At 43.5% G+C, this 24,722-nt stretch overlaps 1 protein-coding gene and 1 pseudogene across 3 annotated transcripts in view; one reads left to right on the top strand and one right to left on the bottom strand.

The window, feature by feature from the left end:
• The window catches only part of TICAM2 (TIR domain containing adaptor molecule 2), a 44,208-nt gene extending 19,752 nt beyond the window's left edge, over window positions 1-24,456 (top strand). The window contains exons 1-2 of one of the 3 annotated variants that reach the window (XM_061429934.1): window positions 7,019-7,127; window positions 21,790-24,456. In XM_061429934.1, the coding sequence (XP_061285918.1) occupies window positions 21,849-22,547 (699 nt within the window). In that variant the 5' untranslated portion in view covers window positions 7,019-7,127; window positions 21,790-21,848 and the 3' untranslated portion in view covers window positions 22,548-24,456. Of the gene's footprint in view, window positions 1-7,018; window positions 7,151-21,789 lie in introns of those variants that run through there. The other 2 variants (XM_061429935.1, XM_061429936.1) reach the window with 2 other exon arrangements.
• Window positions 1,968-7,736, bottom strand: LOC133255257 (uncharacterized; annotated as a pseudogene).
• Window positions 24,457-24,722: the final 266 nt, after the last annotated feature.

Below are 24,722 nucleotides of genomic sequence, written 5' to 3'. Positions count from 1 at the left end.
TTAACTTCTATGCAGAGTACATCATGAGAAACGCTGGGCTGGAAGAAGCACAAGCTGGAATCAAGAACGCCAGGAGAAATATCAGTAACCTCAAATATGCAGATGACACCACCCTTATGGCAGAAAGTGAAGAAGAACTAAAGAGCCTCTTGATGAAAGTGAAGGTGGAGAGTGAAAAAGTTGGCTTAAAGCTCAACATTCAGAAAGTGAAGATCATGGCATCTGGTCCCATCACTTCATGGCAAGTAGATGGGGAAACAGTAGAAACAGTGACAGACTTTATTTTCTCAGGCTCCAAAATCACTGCAGATGGTGACTGCAGCCATGAAATTAAAAGACGCTTGCTTCTTGGAAGAAAAGTTATGACCAACCTAGACAGCATGTTAAAAAGCAGAGACATTACTTTGCCAACAAAGGTCCATCTAGTCAAGGCTATGGTTTTTCCAGTGGTCATGTATGGATGTGAGAGTTGGACTATAAAGAAAGCTGAGCCCTGAAGAATTGATGCTTTTGAACTGTGGTGTTGGAGAAGACTCTTGAGAGTCCCTTGGACTGCAAGGAGATCCAACCAGTCCATCCTAAAGGAAATCAGTCCTGAAAATTCACTGGAAGGACTGATGCTGAAACTCTAGTACTTTGGCCACCTGATGCGAAGAGCTGACTCATTGGAAAAGACCCTGATGCTGGGAAAGATTGAAGGCCAGAGAAGGGGACGACAGAGGATGAGACGGTTGGATGGCATCACCGACTCAGTGGACATGAGTTTGAGTCAACTCCAGGAGTTGGTGATGGACAGGGAGGCCTGGCGTGCTGCAGTCCATGGGGTGGCAAAAAGTCGGACACGACCAAGCTACTGAACTGAACAGTAAACACTTGAGTAATACTATGTGCCTGCTGCACTATGTTCTACATTCAATATAATTTATGTGTTCCTCTCAACACTGCTCTTTCCCAGTTCACAGATTAAGCAACTGACACACAGAATGATTAAACTGACTTGCCAAAGGTCAGACAGTTGGTGCTAGAACCAGGGTTCAAATGCAGATATCTGCAGGGGCAGGCATGTTTCTCCCTGTGTACATGTAACCTCCCAGTCTTGCAAAGGTAAGTGATAAGCTGACCTTGACCCTCAGTGGGCTCTCTCATCTCCAGCATCTCCCTGTAGATTTTTGGCTAGTCCACTGGTCTGCTGTGCACCTCACATGGGCCATGACTTCAGGCTAACAGCTGTGAGCTTTCCCCATTTATGTCCTCCCAAGTTTGCAGTTTTTATGACAGCACACAAGGTGTGGACTTGACTGAGAGCAGAATTTGGGCTCCTGGCCTTATTGGCCTCACCGTGGTGGCGCTGTTGCCCCAACAAAGCTGAGGCGTGTACGAGGGTCAGGAGATGAGAACAGTTAGTTCCTGCCAAGAATGCCACAGATTCCAACCCAGAATTCAGCAGGATTTTTCAAAGTGAATAAATGATTATCAACTTGTTTGAATTTGGTTAATTTCCAGAACCCCCAAGTGATAGTTTTTAATTGTTTGGTCCAGTTTACATTTGTTTTGAGGGGAGAGAATTTGATGGTATCTTCAGAATCACTGGAAGTCCTTCCTATCCATTTTGTCAGGTCTGGGATTTGATTTTACCCACATACAATGCCTGTTACTGTTTGATGGATTCTGGCAGAAGACACAAAACTCCTGGATCAGAAAAAAGGTTTTATTGCTCGTGACACAGCAAGCAACACTACTTTCAGCGTATTTGCAGTGATTCCTCTTGCTCAGAAGTCCCCTGGGAGTGGCATGAGGCCCAAGTCGATGCTACACATGCAGTGGGTCTGGGTCACATCTGAGCTTAAGGAATTCACCACTCTTAACAGCAAGCAGTAAGCTTGCTTGTTCTCTGTGGAGGGTGACTGTGCCTCATATCTCATGGTTGCCCACTGTAAATGCTGCCCTGAGAAATGGCTCAGGTAAATGGTAGCCAGGATCTCGCACATACTCATTAAGACAGAGGAACATAAGAGATGCATGGACAACTGCCTCTCCCAGTTTATCTCACCTAGTTGATAGGGACAAAGCTGTTAATACCTTTCACATTTTAAATGTCTTAGGACCTCTGGTGATACTTCCTTTTCATTTCTAATACTGTTATCTGTATCTTGTTTTTTTCCTACTTAGTTTTACCAGTGGTTTATTCATTTTATTAATCTTTTTCAAAGAACTACATTTTGCTCTTGTTGGTCCTCTGTTACTTTTTCCTGTTTTTTTAATTTCTGGCCTTATTTTTGTTTTTTCTGTCTTTTTATTTGGATTTCATTCCCTGGGGTTTTTTTTCTCTCTGATTTTTTTTTTTAACCACGCTTTTATTGATTTACTTTTCAATAAGTTTAAATCATTGAAGAGTACAGCATCATATGGATTCTGTGTCCAGTGGCCTTTGTAAGAAGGTTGCTTTGGAATTTGGCAGGAGCCATGCCACTGTTTGCATGAGCGTGTTATCTTTTCCCAGATTACTCTAGTTTTATTAGGTTTTCCTCCAGGCATCACTGTGTGTGTTCTTTGCTTTGTACACATAAGCACATCTCTTGCCTAGATAGAATTCAGTTCATTTTGAGCATATACACCTTCAATTTTCAAGAGAGTTGTGTGTTCCCTCTGGCTCCGTAGACCCTGCTAATAGCCAGCAAAGATGGCCTTGAACCACAGCCTGCCAGACGTATTTGTCGTTTTAAAAGTCCTGTTCCCAGCAGGCCCCCAAGGGGCCTAAGGTGGCTAGAAGAGAACGGCTTGCTTCCCGATTGCCTGATGTTGTGGTTCAGATAAGTGACTCCCTGCTTTGTTTCCTGACGTGTGTTTAGGAATAGAAATTCCTCTCCTGTTTTAGCTGTATCCAGCAAGTTTTGATATTTAGCATTTTTAGTAATATTCAAATCAAAATACTTGATGAGTCATGTTGTGATCTCATGATCCATGGTATATTTTGAAGTCTGCCTTTCAATTTCCAAGCATACAGGAGCTTTTCTTGTTTTTCTTTTTGCTTTTGTTTTCCAGATTAGTGGTTAGTGTAGATACTCACTTTTTTTCAATCTTTTGATTTGATTTGATTTTGCTTTGTGGAGACTTTCTCAGTGGCCAAAAATATGATCTGGTTTTGTTAATGTTCTGTATGTATCTGAAAAGAATATTCTGAAATTGCATCGTGCCATAATCTATCTATGTCAGTGAGGTCAAGTTCATTAATCATGTACAAATCATTTATGCCCTTACTGACTGAAGTGAGTCTGCTGGACATACATAAGATATCCCAGGAAATGGTAGAGTAAGTGAAAGAGGACAGTGGATCAACATCCTGAAAACGTCAGCAAGGAATGCCAAGGGTTTCAGGGGTGTGAAGCCACAGGAAAAACACCCTACATGTCAGAGAAGCCATCTCTTTACTGACTTAATTAGCACTTTACTCTGCTTTCTTCCATTCATTCATTCATGCTTTTCAGTGAGTAGATCTGAAATTGTAAACAGCGCCCCTTGTCTGTCTCCTGCTCTAGACTGCAAAAGCTCTGTGAGGACTGGGCAATGTCTGTCTTGTTCACATTGTATCCCTAGTGCCTAGCACATCAGTTCAGTTCAGTCGCTCAGTCGTGTCCTACTCTTTGCAACCCCATGAATCGCAGCACACCAGGCCTCCCTGTCCATCACTAGCTCCCGGAGTTCACTCAGACTCACGTCCATCGAGTCAGTGATGCCATCCAGCCATCTCATCCTCTGTCGTCCCCTTCTCCTCCTGCCCCCAATCCCTCCCAGCATCAGAGTCTTTTCCAATGAGTCAGTCTTTGCATGAGGTGGCCAAAGTACTGGAGTTTGAGCTTTAGCATCATTCCTTCCAAAGAACACCCAGGGCTGATCTCCTTCAGAATGGACTGGTTGGATCTCCTTGCAGTCCAAGGGACTCTCAAGAGTCTTCTCCAACACCACAGTTCAAAGGTATCAATTCTTCGGCGCTCAGCTTTCTTCACAGCCCCTCTCACATCCATACATGACCACTGGAAAAACAGCCTTGACTAGACAGACCTTTGTTGGCAGAGTAATGTCTCTGCTTTTCAATATGCTATCTAGGTTGGCCTAGCACATAGAAGACACTAAATAATTCATATTTGTGGCATAAGTGATAGGTGTGTTTTCTTGAAACCTGTACTGGATAATTTGAAAAGAAAACTTAAACTTGTAACCAATTTGAAATTTTAGTACAGCATGTGAATATTTATGAAGAACAATGCAGAATTTGGAGCAACTTAAAACCTAAAATGAGACAATTCAATTTGTCCTTGACATGAGTCACTTTAGGTTCATTTATGCGTAGTTAATTTATGCGTGTAATGTGGGTGGTGAATGGGGAAGTAAATGTTTATCACCTTTGTCATTAATGGTATTTCAATGAAAAGGTTTGGAAAGCAGTGATTTAAAGGGCTGCCAGAGGAAGAGGAACAAGCAGGAAAAACCTGAAAGAATTTTAACAAGTTGGATGAGCATGAAGGCTCCTGGGTTGTTAACATCAAGGACATTGAGTATCTGGAGGAGACAATGGTCAAGTTTGTCAGGTGACAAAGGGAGATTGCCAGAGAAAAGGCAACAAAAGTACCAGGGTTAGGAACAGGGAGGCCACTATTTGAAACAGAGGATGGAGGAAAACCCAGCTGTCAGTGGATAATGAATTGTGTTGACATAGGCTTAATAGGGCATTTCACCAAGTAAACAGTCTGCCGGTGCCACCTTCGATGGCCCATCCTGATTGATGTTAGGTAGTGGGGAGAAGGAGAGAAAATAACCTCGCTCTACCTGTATGTAGTAAGCCTCTGAGATCCAGGTGCTCCTCTGTCCATGGGATTCTCCAAGCAAGAATACTGGGGTGGGTTCCCTCCTCCAGGGGATGGAACCTGGGTCTCATGAATTGCAGGGGGGTTCTTTACCAGCTGAGCCACCAGGGAAGCCCTGGAGATCCAGGTATGGGCCTTCAATTCCAGTTTACTCTTCATTGTCTTCTCTGAGGTTTTGTAATGGAGTTCTCCTCCTTCATCAGTGAGTAGGGATTGCCTGAAATGGGCCTGCATACAGGGTGGGGGAAGTGGGGTGGTGGTGGTGTATGTGATTTCTGACTTGGGGTCTTTGGGTATGATTACGATTGGAAGCCTGAGAGAGAGAGGGTAGGATTATGTATCTGGCTTTTCATCGTCTTAGATTCAGTTCAGTAGCTCAATCGTGTCCGACTCTTTGCGACCCCATGAATTGCAGCACGCCAGGCCTCTCTGTCCATCACAAACTCCCAGAGTTCACTCAGACTCACGTCCATCGAGTCAGTGATGCCATCCAGCCATCTCATCCTCTGTCGTCCCCTTCTCCTCCTGCCCCCAATCCCTCCCAGCATCAGTCTTTTCCAGTGAGTTAGCTCTTCACATGAGGTGGCCAAAGTACTGGAGTTTCAGCTTTAGCATCATTCCTTCCAAAGAAATCCCAGGGCTGATATCCTTCAGCTGGACTGGTTGGATCTCCTTGCAATCCAAGGGACTCTCAAGAGTCTTCTCCAACACCACAGTTCAAAAGCATCAATTCTTCAGCGCTCAGCCTTCTTCACAGTCCAACTCTCACATCCATACATGACCACTGGAAAAACCATAGCCTTGACTAGATGGACCTTTTTGGCAAAGTAATGTCTCTGCTTTTGAATATGCTATCTAGGTTGGTCATAACTTTCCTTCCAAGGAGTAAGCGTCTTTTAATTTCATGGCTGCAGTCACCATCTGCAGTGATTTTGGAGCCCCAAAAATAAAGTCTGACACTGTTTCCACTGTTTCCCCATCTATTTCCCATAAAGTGATGGGACCGGATGCCATGATACTTCGTTTTCTGAGTATTGAGCTTTAAGCCAACGTTTTCACTCTCTTTCACTTTCATCAAGAGGCTTTTTAGTTCCTCTTCACTTTCTGCCATAAGGGTGGTGTCATCTGCATATCTGAGGTTATTGATATTTCTCCCGGCAATCTTGATTCCAGCTTGTGCTTCCTCCAGCCCAGTGTTTCTCATGATGTACTCTGCATATAAGTTAAATAAGCAGGGTGACAATATACAGCCTTGACGTACTCCTTTTCCTATTTGGAACCAGTCTGTTCAATGTCCAGTTCTAACTGTTGCTTCCTGACCTGCATACAGATTTCTCAAGAGGCAAGTCCCGTGGTCTGGTATTCCCATCTCTTTCAGAATTGTCCACAGTTTACTGTGATCCACACTGTCAAAGTCTTAGATTACTTGGTTGTTTTTTTGTTCTTCCTAAACATTCAGTGGCGTTTCGGCTGCGATACAGAATCTGAGAAAGGAATCTTTCTCAAGGTGGCTTTCGGCCTGGCATGTGTGCGTTTGGGGGAAGGGGGGTGGTTACTGATGCGCCACCGTCCCTAACCAGGGATGTGGCTGATTGCTGCAGCAGTCAGTGAGAGAACCCCAAAGAGATAGGGAAAGTCAAGGGACCAACTTGGAGGAACTGGAGAGTCGCTGTACCTCGAGGAGGGTCTTACAGAGTTTGGGTGAGACTGGCTGTTTCCTTCCTTTATAGCATCTAGAGGCTTCTGTTGGGAGCCCCGGGGCTTGCTGCAGGCTCAGTGTTCGGGCGCGCTGGGTAGGCGCAGAGGCCGCGGCTGCAGCTCCCACCCCAGAGCCCAGGTCTGCAGGGAAGACAGTGGAGTCCTTCTTCCGTCCTAACCTCCGAGTCGGCTCTCGTGGGCCTTTAAAAAACAATAACAACAAGGCAGCAGCGCGGGCTGAACTCCCCTGCGCGAGCTCCTCTCCTTCGCTGTCCCGGCCGGCTCTTTCCCACCGCCAGCCGAAGACTTCCAGCCTGATACACCTCAGCCTCCCCGCGGGCGGGGTGGACCCGCAGACGGCTAAGTGGCGGACGGCTAAGTGGCGGCTCACCCCCGAGGGGCGGGACGCGCCGGCCCCCGGACTTCCGCGCGCCGCGCTCGTGCCGCGGGCGTGGGGCGGGTCCGCGCCGCCCGCCGGCCCTCTCGACCCCCGCCCACCGGAAGTCGCGGAGCGCTAGGCGGGCGAGGAAGACGTCGCCGCGGGGCTCGGAGCAGCGCGCCTACCCGGCAAGTAGCCGGCGTCCGCTCGGGTGGGCCGGGGCCCCGGGAGGTCTGGGGCCGGGCGGGCGGCCACCTCGGGGGGCCGGGGGTCGGGGAGCCGGCCGTCCTTTCGGCTGAGTCGCCTTCCTCTGAGGGGAGGGTCTACCTTTCTTGAAGCTTCATTTTGACTATAAAACCTATGTATTATTATTTTTTTTTTAAAGAAATCTCAGAATCCTAAGCAAAGAGCCCAGCGTCTCAGAAGGCTTTAAAAGTTCTCCTGGTGGGAGCCTCCGCCAGGCACGCTTGAGTCTGTGCTCAAAGTTTTGGTTTTGGTTTGCTTATCTGGGACCTTGTCCAAAAGCTGATTTGGATGAAAAGACTTAGGGCTGGCAGCGGTGAGCTCGTTTTCGGTATTGTTTGTTAGGACCTATCCAGTTTTTCATGGCAGTAAACTTTAAAAATCCTTAAAAATGTGGCCCATTTTAACATCTTAAGTAATGTGTTGGTTACAGATGGAGTTAAGCAACTCACTGAAATAAAAAAGTAGATGAGCAGATACAGACTTACCTCCTCCTGAAGCAAAGTGACTATTCCTCGAATGTCCAGCTGTGTGTTGGATGTTTTGCACTTCATCTATAGAGTCATTTGCTCCCTGTGATATTTTTTAAATTTATTCATTTAACAAATGCCTCCTGATAAATCAGTTATCTGTGCGAGTTTTCACCTCCTATGAATTAGTTATCTGCTCCCTCCTCCTCGATATTTTTTCCTGCATGTGGCGCTCAGCTCACCGCCACTTCTGAATGTCCTTCCGCCTCCCTGGCCACTGTTGCTATGTTTCCAGGCTTCTCTTCTTCTCAGCTACCACACGTTAGACTGCTACGGTGTTTGGTTCTTGGCCAGATTCCCTTTTGAACCATACTTTCTCCCAAGGCAATTTCTATCCCAAGGCATATTTCATGACTGTAAATACCATCTATAAGCTGATGACTTTCAGATTTTTCTTTGTAGCTTCACTTCTCTCCTGAGCTCTAGATTCACATCTAGTATCTAGCTTAACATCTCCACTTGGAAGTCTGATGGGCATTTAAATTTAGTGTGTTACAGAAGAATTACTGACAGGCACCCACTCAGTCCTCTCTTCCGTTCTCCTCTCATTTACCTTCCTAGTCACAGGAAATGTTACTGCCATCCAGTGAGGCTGCAAGTCTAGGGGTTGTCATTTGATTCCTTTTTTCAGCTCAGACCCCACATCCAAGCATCCAGCAAACTGTGGACTCTGCCTTGAAAAGATAGCCCAAATCCGATCATACGTTACGCCCTCTCTAACGCAAACCACAGTCCTCTCGTACTCGGAAGACTGTGACGACTGATCACGTCTTCCGGCCTCTACCCTTGCTCTTGTCTTCAGCGTTTCTCCAAACAGCAGCTATTTTTAGAAATATCTAGTCAGAGCTTTCCCCTCTCTTCAGAACCTTCTGGTGGCTTCTCATCAGAATCATAAAACAAAACTCTGACTGTGGCTACAGACCCTGTGTCATCACACCCCTGACTGCTTTCATGGGGATCTCTCCAGCTTCCCCACCCACTTGGCTGGAGTGGCTCTGATTTTGCTTCCATTCTCCTTGCCTGCAGGGGTCTCTGCTAGACTGTCGCAGGCTGTACACCTTTACTTTACCCATTCCCCTGTTCCGGCTTTCTCAAGGATTACTGCCTTAGTCCTGGTAACATCTTCTCGACCCTGACTGTCTGGGTCAGTGGCTGTTAGATACTGAACAGTACTCTCTAATATCCCATGAAGCTGATGGCACTTTTAAATCATTGGTTGCTAAAGCTCTCTAATATTAAAAGAGCACAAGCATTTTTCTCCCAAGTCTCATTTTGATAAAATGTACAGTTTCGTTTTTGTAAAATGTTTCTGTTTTGGAGAAGATTTGCACTTTAAGGCCAGTTCTCCTTTTGAAATATAGAAAATGAAAGGAAAATCCTCCATTTACTGGAAAGAATATGCAAGTTTTTTTCTTTTCCAGTTTCTTCTCTTCAGTGGGAAGCAGTAATCTCTGACTTGGAGCCTTGTTGAATGGTTCCAGAAGCAGGTCATCATAACAGGAAGAAGATAAATGAAGGTGCTTGTTCAGAGGTTATTATATGCATTTTTAAGTTGTGTAGTGACTAAGCCAGTACCACAGAATATCAAGCTTGCATAACAAAATTCAGTTCTCTTTTTAAAATATGTGGGAATGGAAATAAAAAGCAATATTTTCATCTTCTCAAAAAGCTGTTGGGGAATAAAAGATCATTTAATTTATAATATTTATTTTCTATTTTAATCCCAAGCAGCTAGTTCTGTGATATTATCAGTAGTGTATATCCTACCTTCCTCTCTTTTAAAAGAATAGAAAAAACTTTCTCATGTCAGAATTGGGATTTCAGATGTTTGAATAAATATTTATGGTAGAAGATTAAATAAAAATTCAAAGTAAAGGGATTTGGAACATGGAATGAGTAGGAGGGATAAAGGGAAGCCTTGAGGGAAGTTGGGATCAGAACTCCTGCCCTAGGCTTCTCTGTTGATCAGACAGCACTCATTAGCATGGAGCATCTTAGCAGCTGAGAAAAGAGGCAGGCTCTGCAGGGGAAGATCAGCTTGTGCTTTTTTGTTTTTCTACCTGACAGAAGCAGTTTTTTTTTTTAATTGTTTCATTTATTTATTTTTGGCTGTGTGGGATCTTCATGGCTGCCTCGGCTTTCTCTAGTTGCGGTGAGCCGGGGCTGCCCTCTGGTTGTGGCCTATGGGCTTCTCCTGGTGTTTCTCTTGCTGCAGAATACAGGCTCTAGAGCACTAAGGCTTCAGTAGTTTCAGCTCCTGGGCTCTAGAGCACAGGCTTAATAGTTGTGGCATATGGGCTTAGTTTTTCCAAGGAGTGTGGAATCCTGGTCTTCCCCTGACCAGGGATTGAACCCATGCCTCCTGCATTGGCAGGTGGATTCTTTATACCACTGAGTCACCAGGAAACCCTTGATAGAAGCAGTTTTTTTAAAGTAATTTAACATTTACTTGCTCAAGGATCTGTTTTAGGTACTGTGGAAATGAATACTCTGTCCTCTGCTGTGTGTGTTGTTCAGTGGAATATTGGAGGACCACTATTCGGTTTAGAGTTAGAAAACCCCAACTATTAGAAATTTGTATATAGGTTTAAAAAAAAAAGGGGGAGGTCAAGCAGAGTTAAACCTGGATGTGGGTTAAACCCATCTAAAATGTGCACGTGTGGCACCTAAGGAATATACTCTCTGGGGCATCAGGTTAACATGACCTCTGTTTAGAAATACAAAACCTAGAGAACAACATATTTCCTAAAAAAAAAAAAAAAATTTCCCAGATTACATCCATACATCTACCATACACAGATAAACAATGTTACCTTTTTGATGTACTTCTTTCCAATCTGTGTTCTCTGTAGTTTGTTTTTACAAAGCTAAGATCATAGTACAGGATCATTAAAATTTCTTGTATGTTATTAAAGTTTTCTCATGTCGTTAAAATAATTCATAACATTTGTAAACATTGTAATGATTTCACAGAGTTCGTCATGTGAATAGTATGGCATAGTTTATGTTGCCATTCCCTACTATTTGAAATTTTTGATTATTTACCTCCAGTAGAATGTTGGCTAGCCTACAATACTGTATTCAAGTTCTCTAATAAGAAATATATTGTCATATAACTCATACTTCAAAATTTCAATAAAATAGTTCCCTAGATCCTGTGATAGGAGAAAGCTGAGCAAGTTTGAGAAATAAAACAAAACCCACGTGTAGGGAACTGGGGGAGCAGAGGAGAAAGAAGCATGAGATGAGCTTGGAGCTGAAGAAGTCAGATCATGAAGGGCATCCTTTGCCATATTAAGAAATTCTGATTCTAAGAGCAGTGGGAAGCCATTGGAGGGTTGTTCGGTTCAGTCGCTCAGTCGTGTCACTCTTTGGGACCCCATAGACTGTAGCACGCCAGGCTTCCCTGTCCATCACCAACTCTTGGAGCTTGATCAAACTCATGTCCATCGAGTCGGTGATGCCATCCAACCATCTCATCCTCTTTTATCCCCTTCTCCTCCTGTCTTTCCCAGCTTCAGGGTCTTTTTCCAATGAGTCAGTTCTTTGCATCAGGTGGCCAAAGTATTGGAGTTTCAGCTTCAGCATCAGTTCTTCCAGTGAACACCCAGGACTGATATCCTTTAGGATGGACTGGTTGGACCTCCTTGCAGTCCAAGGGACTCTCAAGAGTCTTCTCCAACACCACAGTTCAAAAGCATCATTTCTTCAGCACTCAGTTTTCTTTATAGTCCAACTCTCACATCCATACATGACTACTGGAAAAACCATAGCTTAAAATTGTGTGGCTGCTGAGTGGAGAATTAATTAGACTGACCAAGAGTGGCCATAGAAGACCAGTTAGGAAGGAGCAGTGTAGTGGACTAGGGGAAAGATATTGATGTAGAATGAAAATGCAATAAAGGAGGAAATGGAACATTTTGAGATGTCTTTTGCAGGTTGACTTGGTGACAGCTTAGAAGTGAAAGTGTAGGAGTGGAAGGGACAATGTCAGTGATTCCTGAGGTGTCTGGCTGAGGTGACTGGGCAGATCGATGGTGCCATTTTCCATGGTGGAGAAGTCTGGGGAAATAAGGTGGAAGCTACCTTCCAGACCAGCAAGGAAGGCAAGTTAAAAGTACAGTGCAGTGCGTATTATAAGAGATATGAGCAGGGTATTATTGGCAGGTGGAGGAGACATGCTTTACTCAATCTGGAGATAAAATTTGTTGTACAGTCGCTCAGTCATGTCCAACTCTTTGCGACCCCATAGACTGCAGCATGTCCGTATTCTGATTGGGTCAATAATTTGTATAATAAGGATGTTAAAGAGTTGTGTTTGGGTGTCCCTCAACCTGAAAAACTGTTAATCTTATATGTGGAATTTTATGATTCATTCGTTCATTCAAAAGGTATTGTTGAATGCTGACTGTTACAAGGCTCTGGAGATACAGGGACAAGAAAGATTTGGTGTTACCCCAGTAGAGTTTACAGGCTAATGGGAAAGATGAGAACCTAAGCAGATACTCACACCATAGTAATTAACTGTCATGAGTGCTGTGCAGGGAAGATGCAGGGTGCCAGACCCCTGAAGATGCCTAACCTTTCTAATGCCAGAGCTGGAACCTAAAGTGGACAATATAGGCCCTGGTTTACTTTGACTCTAGTAAGTATCAATGGGTAATAGTTGATACAATTAATCCTTTCATTTAGACTGGGCCTTCTCCATCCTTATGGGTTCTATGGAACTCCCCCAAAGAATAAATCAATGACAACTCACCTTTCATGCAAAGATGGGCACCATAAAGGACAGAAATGGTATGGACCTAAAAAGTAGAAGATATTAAGAAGAGCTGGCAAGAATACACAGAAGAACTGTACAAAAAGGATCTTCATGATCCAGATAATGAAGATGGTGTGATCACCAACCTAGAGCCAAACATCCTGGCATGCAAAGTCAAGTGGAGGAAGCATCACTGTGAACAAAGTTAGTGGAGGTGATGGAATTCCAGTTGAGATATTTCAAATCCTCAAAGGTGATGCTGTGAAAGTGCTGCACTCAATATGCCAGCAAATTTGGAAAACTCAGCAGTGGCCACAGCACTGGAAAAGGTCAGTTTTCATTCCAATCCCAAAGAAAGTCAGTGCCAAAGAATGCTCTAACTACTACACAATTGCACTCATCTCACACTCTCGTAAAGTAATGCTCAAAATTCTCCAAGCCAGGCTTCAAGAGTATGTGAACCGTAAACTTCCAAATGTTCAAACTGGATTTAAAAAAGGCAGAGGAACCAGAAATCAAATTGCCAACATCTGCTGAATCATCGAAAAAGCAAGAGAGTTCCAGAAAAACATCTATTTCTGCTTTATTGACTATGCCAAAGCCTTTGATTGTGTGGACCACAACAAACTCTGGAAAATTCTTAAAGAGATGGGAATACCAGACCACCTGACCTGCCTCTTAAGAAATCTGTATACAGGTCAGGAATCAACAGTTAGAACTGGACATGGAACAACAGACTGGTTCCACATAGGGAAAGGAGTACGTCAAGGCTGTATATTTTCACCCTGCTTGTTTAACTTGTATACAGAGTACATCATGAGAAATGCTAGGCTGGAAGAAGCACAAGCTGGAATCAAGATTTCTGGGAGAAATATCAATAACCTCAAATATGCAGATACACCGCCCTTATGGCAGAAAGTGAAGAACTAAAGAGCCTCTTGATGAAAGTAAAAGAGGAGAGTGAAAAAGTTGGCTTAAAACTCAATATTCAGAAAACTACGGTCATGGCATCTGGTCCCATCACTATGGCATAATAGATGGAGAAACAGTGAAAACAGTGACAGACTTTATTTTCTTGGGCCCCAGAATCACTGCAGATGGTGACTGAAGCCATGAAATTAAAAGACACACACTCCTGGGAAGAAAAATTATGACCAACCTAGACAGCATGTTAAAAAGCAGAGACATTACTTTGCCCACAAAGGTCCATCTAGTCAAGGCTATGGTTTTTCCAGTAGTCATGTATGGGTGTGAGAGTTGGAATATAAAGAAAGCTGAGCACCGAAGAATTGGTGCTTTTGAATTGTGGTGTTGGAGAAGACTCTTGAGAGTCCCTTGGACTGCAAGGAGATCCAACCAGTCCATCCTAAAGGAAATCAGTCCTGAATATTTATTGGAAGGACTGATGCTGAAGCTGAAACTCCAATACTTTGGCCACCTGATGTGAAGAGCTGACTCATTGGAAAAGACCCTGATGCTAGGAAAGATTGAAGGCAGGAGGAGAAGGGCATGACAGAAGATGAGATGGTTGGATGGCATCAGCAACTCAATGGACATGAGTTTGAGTAAGCTTTGGGAGTTGGTGATGGATGGGGAGGTCTAGCGTGCTGCAGTTCATGGGGTCACAAAGAGTCGGACACGACTGATAACTGAACTAAACTGACCTTCAGTAAGTGTTATAAAGGTAAGATCAGGTGGATTCAAATTCTACCCATTCTATTCCTGAACATATTGATCACCCTAGTGGGGATTTTAAAATATTTTCAGGGTGTGGGTCTGACTTAAAAGTCTGCATGTTCCTCATCTTAACCAGCACAGGTCTGTTCTGTCATGTCCTGGCAATAAATATCCTGGGCCATCTGGGCCATCCGGCTCCCACTAGAATTGCTCACCTCTGCTTCTTTAGCGTGAAATTTGCCATAGACAATACAGGAATGAATGGTGTGGCTGTCTTCCAGTGAAACATACAAAAACAGATGGCAGTGCTGTGTTTTGCTGCTGACTTGCTGTAGTTCCCTGGCCTGGATTTGGATGCTGTATCAATTACAGTTTAGTTGCAGAAAACAGAATCTACTCAAGCTAGTTTAAGCAGAAAGGTATATAGTGGCGGATATTACAAAATGTACACTATCATTGGGCGAGTCGAAGAGCTAGGCTCCAGGTTGAGTTTCTGGAAACACCTCGGAACATCACCTGCAGAACTGGGCTAGTGGAGCAGGGACTTTTGCCAAAACTGTGAACCCTCCTGCAGCTCAGCATGCTGCCAGCTCCTGAATCACAGCAGCTCTGCAAAATATTGCTTCATGCTCTGCCTCCCTTCATATTTAATTCAGACATGTTGGCAGAACCTAAGTTACACCCAGTACCCTAGCTTTAAGGAAGTCTGGGAAATACAGCTTTTAGTACTTGTAGTACGGGAAGGTTCACTAAAAGGAAGTTGGCATAAATTTGGTTGAGCCTGTCTGCTGTACCTGCTACAGAATGCCCCTTTGGCTACTTAACATCCATACCTTGCCTTCTTTCCATTCTTAAACCTCCAGACCAGGACCGCAGGAGCAGGGCGCTCTCTTCCGATACAATGCAGCCATGCCTCCTAAAAACCAACTGTGCTCACTTTCTCCCAAGATGCCAAATCCCAGAGTCCCACAGGCCACCACACCATCTGCAGTGTTCATCACAGACACTACCCTGAGACCTAACGCCCTGAAGAATTTGGTGGCTCTCCTCCTCCTCACAGGGCAAAGGGGAGTAGGAGAGAGACAGGGCTGCCCAGTGACCAAGAGGAAAACAGCTCAGCCCTGAGAAGTCCCCACACACTTCTTCATCCTCTTTCTCTCTACCAGCCAGTTCCCTCTATTTCCAGGCATTCCGAGTTTCCCTCCTCTTAATGACATCGTCTTCATTTGTAGCTGTTGACTTCTCCTGTCCTTCTTAGCTAAGCTTTCCTCTCTCCTGCACATTTTTGCCTTCGCTGTCACTTGGTTGAGGGCTCTGCTTTCTCACCTAGGTTATTGCAGCAGCCTCTCATCTGATTACTCTTCCTGTCCACAGCCTCACGGCCCTCAGGCTTCATCTCCTTACTCCAACTATCTTAACCTGTCTAAAACAAGTCAGATCATCTCACTCCCCTACTTAACACCTGCCAGGGGCTCTCTGTCTGCCCACAGGATCAAGTTCAAAGTCCTGAGCCAAATATTCTAGATTCCTTACTCTCTCCAATCCTGCTGTCTGTCTGCCCTGATGTCTAACACTATCCTATCCCCCTCCCATCCCTGCATATGGACTTGAGGCTTCTAAACACCAAGTGCAAAGCCATCCTAACACGCTGTGCCCTCTGGTGCCTCAAGTGTCTTTGCAAATGCTGCTCCCACTGCCTGAAACCGTCCCTTCTCGGCCTTCCTGATGCGAGTGCTCCCTACTGCAGTGTCCATCCTGAGTGCTCCGGTAGCACCTGTTACCTGACGGGAGCACCGGTGCAGTGAGTCCTGTCTCTGTATCCTGGCTCCACTTCCCTAAAACACAGCTTTAGGGTTTTCAGCTGCTGCTGCTGCTAAGTCGCTTCAGTCGTGTCTGACTCTGTGCGACCCCATAGACGGAAGCTCCCCCGTCCCTGGGATTCTCCAGGCAAGAACACTGGAATGGGTTGCCATTTCCTTCTCAGCAACATTTACATTTATTAATAATGATAAAGCCTGTTAATTAAGCAAAGAAACTAATTTTGTATGTATTTGCCACAAGATGGTGCTATTCAGATAGGAAAAACAACTGAAAGTTTCTCCAGGGCTGAAGGAGCCAAGTATACTAGATGCCTAAATGTTCGTTAAATGTATTAAATTTCAGAGGCAGTGATTTAAACACATAAGCACTTTCAGTGGTAAACACAAGGACAGGTTGAAAATTGTGGATGAATATGTATTTTATTATCAAATTATTACTGGTCATTGTTTCACTTCCTGTTGTTTGGGAGTCTCTCTTCCAAAGTTGTCAAAATGTTTTTAAAATAGCAAACAGTAACTCTTAATTCTGAGGGCAACAAACTTTTATGGAGGGTTACAGTTGGGTTTTTCAGCAAAACAGGACCAGTAGGTTTCATAGGGGGAGAGGCAGGAAGGGTGGGAGGTTCACTGTAAGAAACTGGCTCTTGTGACTGGCAGGGCTGGACACTCAGATCGGAGTTGACTTTGCAGTTTTGCATCTGAAGGCTGGGAGTTCAGGTGGAATTTCTCTGTTGCCTTCCCAAGGCAGAATTCCTTGGGGAAACCTCAGTATTGGTCTTAAGGCCTTCATTTTTTGGCTAAGTCTCACCCACACTATGGAGAGTAATCTGCTTTACTCAGAGTCTCCTGCGTTATTCATTTGCATTTTAAATTTAAGATACAGTTGATTTACAACCTTATATTAGATTCAGCCAGACAGCACAGTGACTCAATGTTTTTACAGTTAAAGCTTACTGCTTTAAATGTCAGTCTCATCTAAAAATACCTGTAGGATGACATCTGGACTGACGTTTGACCAAACAACTAGGCACTGTAGCCTTGCCCAGCTGACACATACAATTAACTGTCGCAAAGGTCTAGGTGAGGAAAGTAAACTTTGTGTGAACAAGAAATTCACACTGATGTTTCAGTTTTGAGTTATGGCCAGGGCAGAGAGGGCTGGCTGTAACCACCCCAAGGAACCTCCTGGGAAGTTTCTGCAGGAAGAGAGGCTGTGGTTGGGATAGGACCCCCTGGGTGCTGCCCTGACCCTCCTGCAACCACAGAAGGCTTCTGCTGGGGGCACCTGGGGACTAGTCAACACGCCAGTTCAGTCCCTGGGTCCGAAAGATCCCCTGGAGGACGGAATGGCAATCCACTCCAGTATTCTTGCCTGGAGAATCCCATGGACACAGGAGCCTGGCGGGCGCAAAGAGTCAGACACAACTAAAGTGATTTAGCACGCACAGCATAAAGAAGAATAATAACCTTGGGGACACCGTAGTCTCACCTCAACAGGTTCCATCCTCTATCATTGAAGTTTTGTTTATGCTACAGACTGAGGTTTGGGGCAGTCCTAAGGAAGGAGTTTTGCTTCCTCTTTTCCTGAGAATAATGAAATAGTCAGAGGGAAGTTCTGGCATCCTCTGCCGCAGCCACTCACCCCTCTGGATGCACACGGCTTAGTTCTGCATTCTGCTACTAAAGTAAAACTGTAAAGTGTTCTTCAGCTTCTTTGTTATGTATTTAATAACAAAATTAACAGCTAAATGTATGGAGCACTCTTCTAAGCCATTTGATCTTGCTGAAAACCTTAAAGGTAGGATTATAATTATCACCATTTAATGCACAATGAGATCAAAGCACAGAGATACACGTACGGTAACTTGTACAAAGTCTTGCAATTGTTTTTTTATAGTAGGGCTGGGATTTATGTTCATGCAGTCTGATTCCAGAGCACGTAATCTTCATGAGAATGGAAATTTGTATTTGACTGTTGCCTACTATGATTCTTCTCTATGTTCTTTCTTACTTCCTGTAATATTTTTGCACACTTGCCAAGTATGCATAGATGCCATTCAGTTCTTTTCGTCTTACTCCTGTTAAATGTGGGGGGTTCCATTGGCACCTGCTTTTGCCTGAGTCTCCTGATCCTCACCCTGTTGCTGTTCCCTACAGAACTTCAGTATAAAGGCGCCATTCTGTTAAGTTGTATCTTTCCACATTTCTGTTGCCCTGGTGATTAGCTCCATTGGGCTGTGGTCAATAGTAATTGGTCGTTTTGGTCTTAGATCTTTACTGGGGCGTGGGATGGAGGTGGGTGTGTCACTCTGTCAAGTTAAAAGCAAAACAAAACAAAAAAATGTTCAGTCTTACAGAGAGCTGCTGCTGCTGTCACTTAAGTCGTGTCTGACTCTGTGCGACCCCATAGACGGCAGCCCACCAGGCTCCCAGTCCCTGGGATTCTCCAGGCAAAAACACTGGAGTGGGTTGCCATTTCCTTCTCCAGTGCATGAAAGTGAAAAGTGAAAGTGAAATCACTCAGTCGTGTCCAACTCTTAGCAACCCCATGGACTGCAGCCCACCAGGCTCCTCCGTCCATGGGATTTTCCAGGGAAGAGTACTGGAGTGGGGTGCCATTGCCTTTTCCGTTTACAGAGAGCAGTTTGGCCAAATCTGTCACTGTGACAAACACATTTGTCCTTTGATATAGACATCCCATTTGGGCTCATTATTCTCCAGATGACCTTGCATGTGAATGAAGTGGCACTTGTACAAAGTTATTCATTGCAGCATTTTCATAATAGTTATAGACTGGAAACAAATCACATAGTCAAGAACAGGGGACAGTTAGGGTACATTCACATGTTGGGAGATTATGTGGAGTTTCTCTGTATGCTGATATAGAAGGCTCTGAAGTTATTAAGGGAAAAAGCAGTCGCCTGTCATCTATTACTCTGGCAGTATATATGTATATATGCAATGATACTTTCTTAAATAAGGAAAGAAATATATAGATATATGTATAATGGGGGTAACAGGATGAATGGGGAAGATAAGGATGGTAGTGAGACTTTTCAATACAAAGATTTGCAAAATGTGCCTTTCCAAAGAAGTAAATTAAAGATGTATAAACACACAAAAATGTGTACACACACATTTTTATTCCTGTAAGCAAACCTGTGTGCCTTTCCCCAGGGGCACCTTCACTGTCCTCCCACTGAATTGAGGGGAAGGAGCAGAAACCTGAATGTCTGAACCCTGGTGCTGGCTGGCTGTGATGGGGGAGGAAGACGCTGACAAGGCTTTGCAGGATTCTCTCCGCCAGCCTTCTTTCCTTCCCTGTTCTTTCCACATTCCCTGCCTGCCTTCTGTTCTTTTTGTTGATGGAGTTAATTAGCTCAGGGTGAGCACGGTCAGGCTCTGCCCCCCACCTTCCAGCCTGGAGAACCCCTGTGATGAATCTGGACCACTTCTCCATCTCTGGATCACGTGGCGATGGGAAAGACAGATCTCCAGCACAGAAAAACTTCCTGCCTCTTTGCCTCTTGGCTGCCTCCTTACTTTAAGTGAAGTCGCTCAGCTGTGTCCGACTCTTTGCAGCCCCATTGACTGTAGCCTACCAGGCTCCTCCGTCCATGGAATTTTCCAGGCAAGAGTACTGGAGTGGGTTGCCATTTCCTTCTCCCTCCCCAAATTAGAAGAAGTTTTCAGACATTGTCACTGACTTGATTCTCGCTGGTCTGCTTCAGGTGGAGGTGGGCAGCAGTGCTTGGAAGGTGGAACAGCACATCATAGATTTCTGGAGTGTTTTGCTCTTTTCTGCCAACCAGAATTTAAGAAAAATGAGACATGAAATTGTAATTCTTATCCATAGTGTAATTTTTTCCTTTTGTTTTTTGCGTGTGTGCTAAGTCACTTTAGTCATGTCCGTCTCTGTGATCCCATGGAGGAGCCCACGAGGCTCCTCTGTCCATTGGATTTTTTATGCAAGAATACTGGAGTGGGTTGCCATTCCCTTCTCCAGAGGATCTTCCCGTCCCAGGGATTGAACTCATGTCTCTCATGTCTCCAGCATTGGCAGGCAAGTTCTTTACCATTAGCACCACCTGTTTATTTTTTATTTCAAAAATTTCACAATCTAACTTGACACACCATTTTCCCTAGAGGTTTTTGACACTTCTTAGGAAAATCTGCCATCTTATTTCACATGCCCTCATCTGCAGCAACTAGTGTATAAGATAATGAAGTTAAGTTGGTTTAAAAACCTATCTTAATGAGTAAGTGAAGATTATTTTAACTGACACTTTAATAGATTGAATAGTTTAACTTATTTTTAATGCAGGGGAAGCTTCTTTCTGCAATTTTGCATAGTAAAATTTTCTCATGATACAATAACAAAGTCAGCAATAAATCCTAACCAAAGAAGAGAGTCTGAATTCATTCAGGTTTATTATTTGGGATGTATGTATGTAGCATTGGAGGGCTGTCATGCCTTGGACCGCCACTTGGTGGCTGGCATGGTATACTGTGGATCCAAACCTGGCGTTCAGACAGAATGGATGACAGGTGGCAGCCAGCAGTTCCTTCACTATTCAGAGACAGTAGCAAACCTTTCCCTCCTTAAGTACATTAGGAAGAAAATTCTCTTATTTTTTCTTCCCTTAACATTTTTCACCAGTTTTGCTACATGGTTTCTTCTGAACCTGAATTATTTTGGCATATGTAAACTACATGTTACTTAGGACATTATGAATCAAATTCTCATTTCTTCTTGAACTCTGGTTTTTGCCCATGAACAATAAATAAAAATGCTTGGAATATAGCTTATGGGCCCATATTTTGAAAACATGGAATTTATATTTATTCTAAATTTTCTGTCTTTTTATAAAAGAATCCCCCTTGAAACTGCCTATTTTGAGAATTACATTAGCAACACTGTGAACATTATCTGAATATTTATTTAAATTAGGCTCACATGGAGTCCCTTTCACAGCTGATCTAATTCTTCCATCTGAATTTAGAATTTTTTAAATAAAAGAACAAGTATAGACTATAATGATTATTTGTTAATTTCACTGATGAAAACTACAAGGCTTTGTTTCCAGATTTCACTTCCACACCAAGATGTTAATTTCTCCGTAGGTGAATAAATATGTTTTCTTAAGTGTTCTCAGGATTAACTGGAAAAAGATATTCCTTACTTTTCACAATCCTTACTATAGTTCTCTACCAGCCCCATTATAATGTAGCCTGACTGTAGACAAAAAAAAAGACTCTAACCCAGTGAATCCTGGCGTGTCGTTTGACATTTCAGATCTTCTCTTTATTCTGAGTCAGTAGAGCTACCTGCTAGCCATCTTTAGGATATTTGTATTGTTTTGTATTTGTGTTTGATATAAAAATAAATTTTGAATATTGGAATATTCTGTTTCTTTAGGTTTTGCTCTTTCTAGTCTACACAATAATTTGTTAGAATAAAGAAGTTGGATTTATACTCCATATGGTTAGAGTTGACAGGGTATCTTTTCACTAAATACCAAAGTAATTTATTATAATATGGAAGTTTATAGCATGAATATAATACCATTTAAAATTTCCAAATGTCTCCTGTTGTATTAAACTGGGCCCTCTTTAACTTAGCCTTGACTACCTGTCGTAGCCCTTGTGAAGCTCAAAAAAGACAAGTGATTTAATTTCCCAGTGATCTCTTTGGCACTTCTTTCTTCAAGAATGTTATATTAGAATCCTGAGGTTTTTCAGGTTGAATGAAATTTTCCACTTTTAATGTTTTGATTGAGTTTACATTATACTTCTGCTTTGTTATTTCTCCTTTCAGAACGAAATGAAATGCTGAGAAATAAATAAAGCTTTCCTCTTCTGACTCGGATCTTTATAATGGGTATCGGAAAGTCTAAAATGGATCCCTGTCATCTTTCTGTGCCTTGGGGTAAAAGCCAGAGTGTGGATACTAGTCAAAGCCATCACATGTCAGATTCCAAGCAATCTGAAGAAATCTCCCTGCATGGTGATGCTGTGTGCAGCAGTACCGCAGAGATGCCAGCAGGGGAGCAGGAGGGAGTGGAGGAGAGGCCAGAAGAGGACACAGAAGAAGAGGTGTTCCTCAAATTTGTGATACTGCACGCTGAAGAAGACACAGGTGAAGCCCTCCGAGTCCAGAGCCTGCTGGAAAACGATTTTGGCATCAAGCCTGGAATCATCTTTGCCGAGATGCCATGTGGCAGACAGCATTTACAGAACTTGGATGATGCTGTCAACGGGTCTGCCTGGACTATCTTACTGTTGACTGAAAACTTCTTAAGGGACACCTGGTGTAAGTTCCAGTTCTATTCGTCCCTCATGAACTCCGTTAACAGGCAGCACAAATACAACTCCGTCATCCCCATGCGGCCCCTGAACAATCCCCTGCCCCGAGAGAGAACTCCCTTTGCTCTACGAACCATCAACGCCCTGGAGGAAGAAAGTCGTGGCTTCCCTACCCAAGTGGAAAGGATTTTTCAGGAGTCTGTGTACAGGATACAGCAAGCTATATGGAAAGAGACCAGAAATACGGTACAAAGGCAATCTGTTGCCTGAGACAGCACACACAACACACGACAGACTCTTGTTTTGTAAAACAAAGGATTTATCTTCACTTGCGAAAACAAGTTCCTAGGAAAAGTTTCAGTGAAAGAGCACCTGCCTCTTACAGAAACCTGTGGAGCCCAAGAAAGATAAATTTCTGCAGGACAGTCCGTAGAGTTGTGGTATTTGCTGATGTTTCCATAAACTGGGACTCTTTAGAGTTTCAAGAGCTCTGTTTCCTCTCAGTTTTCCTGGTTCATGGTTACTACAAAGGATATTTTAAATTCATCTTCTTATATTGAACTTGAACAAAAACTTACAGACATTTTAAAAATGCAATTAATTACCCTTTGATTTTGTTCTCAAAGGACACAGAAAAAAATGACCTGGAGACATCTGACCAGCCTGCCTTTCGAGGTACCTCTCACAAATGTCGTAATGAAGCACTCCGGGTGTTGTCACCCAGACACGAGGACAGCCAGGCTAGAACGTTGAGAATGTTGAGTGCTGATAAGTGTGAAACCCAGAATAGATGCGGCAGTGGTGGGGCTCCTTAAAAGAATCCAGTCAAATGTCCTTCCCCTTCTGCTGTAGTGTACATATTTGCAGGCAGTTCCCACCACATTTGTTGGTACTGTGGGTAGGGAGTCTGTGCCTGGTGTGGACATGACCCCTGGAGCCAGAAGCTCTCTATGTTGGTCATCGGCTATGCCCAGAACTTTGAAGAGCTTCTGAAAGGTGTGTGTATCCTTGGCCAGATGTTCTCCTTTAAAATCAATAACCTCTCCTTTGCAAGCAGTTAAAAATTCCTGTCTCGCACAGTACTTTATCAAGGAAATATTTCTCAGTAGCCTGAGAGAGAGAGAGAGAGAGAGAGAGTGTGTGTGTGTGTGTGTGTGTGTGCATGTATGTTGTAGATTACTTTCAGACTTGAAGTGGAAAATGCATTTTATGGTTTCTTGTCCCACAGTGATAGCGAATCGGAGCCTCCAAACAGACCAGTTCCTTTCTTTCACAGCCCTTCTGCCCCAGCTGAAATTGACAGAGAACTATATCAAGTGCAGACCAGGAATGGGAGAGAGTGAGTCCCGTCCTGCTGTAATGAGATAAGCACCCGATAGGGTGTCAGAGCACCTGGTTCTTTGCAGTCTTTTTCACTGAGGAGGAATGTGACCATGGGCAAGCTACTACCCTCCTTCATCTGTGAAAAGAAAGGATTGGATTGATAAATCTGCACAGGGCATTGTTTCTCTCCCGGAATGTGAACAACTAGGAACCAGGAAAGGGAACAAGCAAACAAATGATAGAATTTTATGATGCAATATATAATTTAATAGATGCAGGAGGCTTCATATATATGCTCACAATGAAAGGATGTTGTATATGTTTACAGCGTAATTGATTTCTAATGCTACCCATTATGCTCTTACAGTCACAGAAAAACATTACAATGCATGCTTAGATTTTTTTTAATTAAAAAAAATTTTTTTTCTAGAGACCTTTGCTGCAGAAACATGCTGCCCTATTTTTCTTTCTCTTTATCCCCACTTCTCCATATCCCCTTGCTAACACTGGGGTTTGCTCACAGCTTTCTGCAGTCCGCCTCTTCACAGTCATGAACCAACATGTTTCATAATCTTGCAAGTAAGTCAGACCTCCCCCGATACTAGTACTTATTAAAGATAAGATTCTTCTCATTGCGTGGTGACTTAAAAGTTCCCTTCTGTCATAGTAGCTGACTACTCACTTTTCTTTTTCAGTTCTAATGATAAGCATTTTTTTTGTTGTTGCCATACTGCTTCCTGCATCTCCAGTTTCATATACAAATAAAACATTAACCACTCACCCTTGCCTGCCTGCCTGCCAAAGTTGGAGCAATTGATGCTGGATGGTGTGTTTTAATAAATGTTTTTATTCTTTACCTTGACTAAACTTGATTATTTCCTGTGTCAGTGAAGATTGTAGAAAAGTATTTTAAAAAAAAGGCGTCAACCTGTACTTCTCCACAGATCACCAGGCACAATGTCGTCACTTGATTTGGAGTCAAATACATTTTTTATGATGAAGAAAAATGTTAAGTACTGAGTAACTGGTTATGTTGAAATTAACAATTGTAATAAGGGGTTATCAAAATAACAGGATAAAAAGAGGTAAAGCTGTGGCCTTTTTCATGTGAGTGTGTATACG

Source organism: Bos javanicus, chromosome 10, assembly GCF_032452875.1.
Source record: "Bos javanicus breed banteng chromosome 10, ARS-OSU_banteng_1.0, whole genome shotgun sequence".
Taxonomy (NCBI): Eukaryota; Metazoa; Chordata; class Mammalia; order Artiodactyla; family Bovidae; genus Bos; species Bos javanicus.
This window is presented reverse-complemented; position numbering and strand designations above follow the sequence as displayed.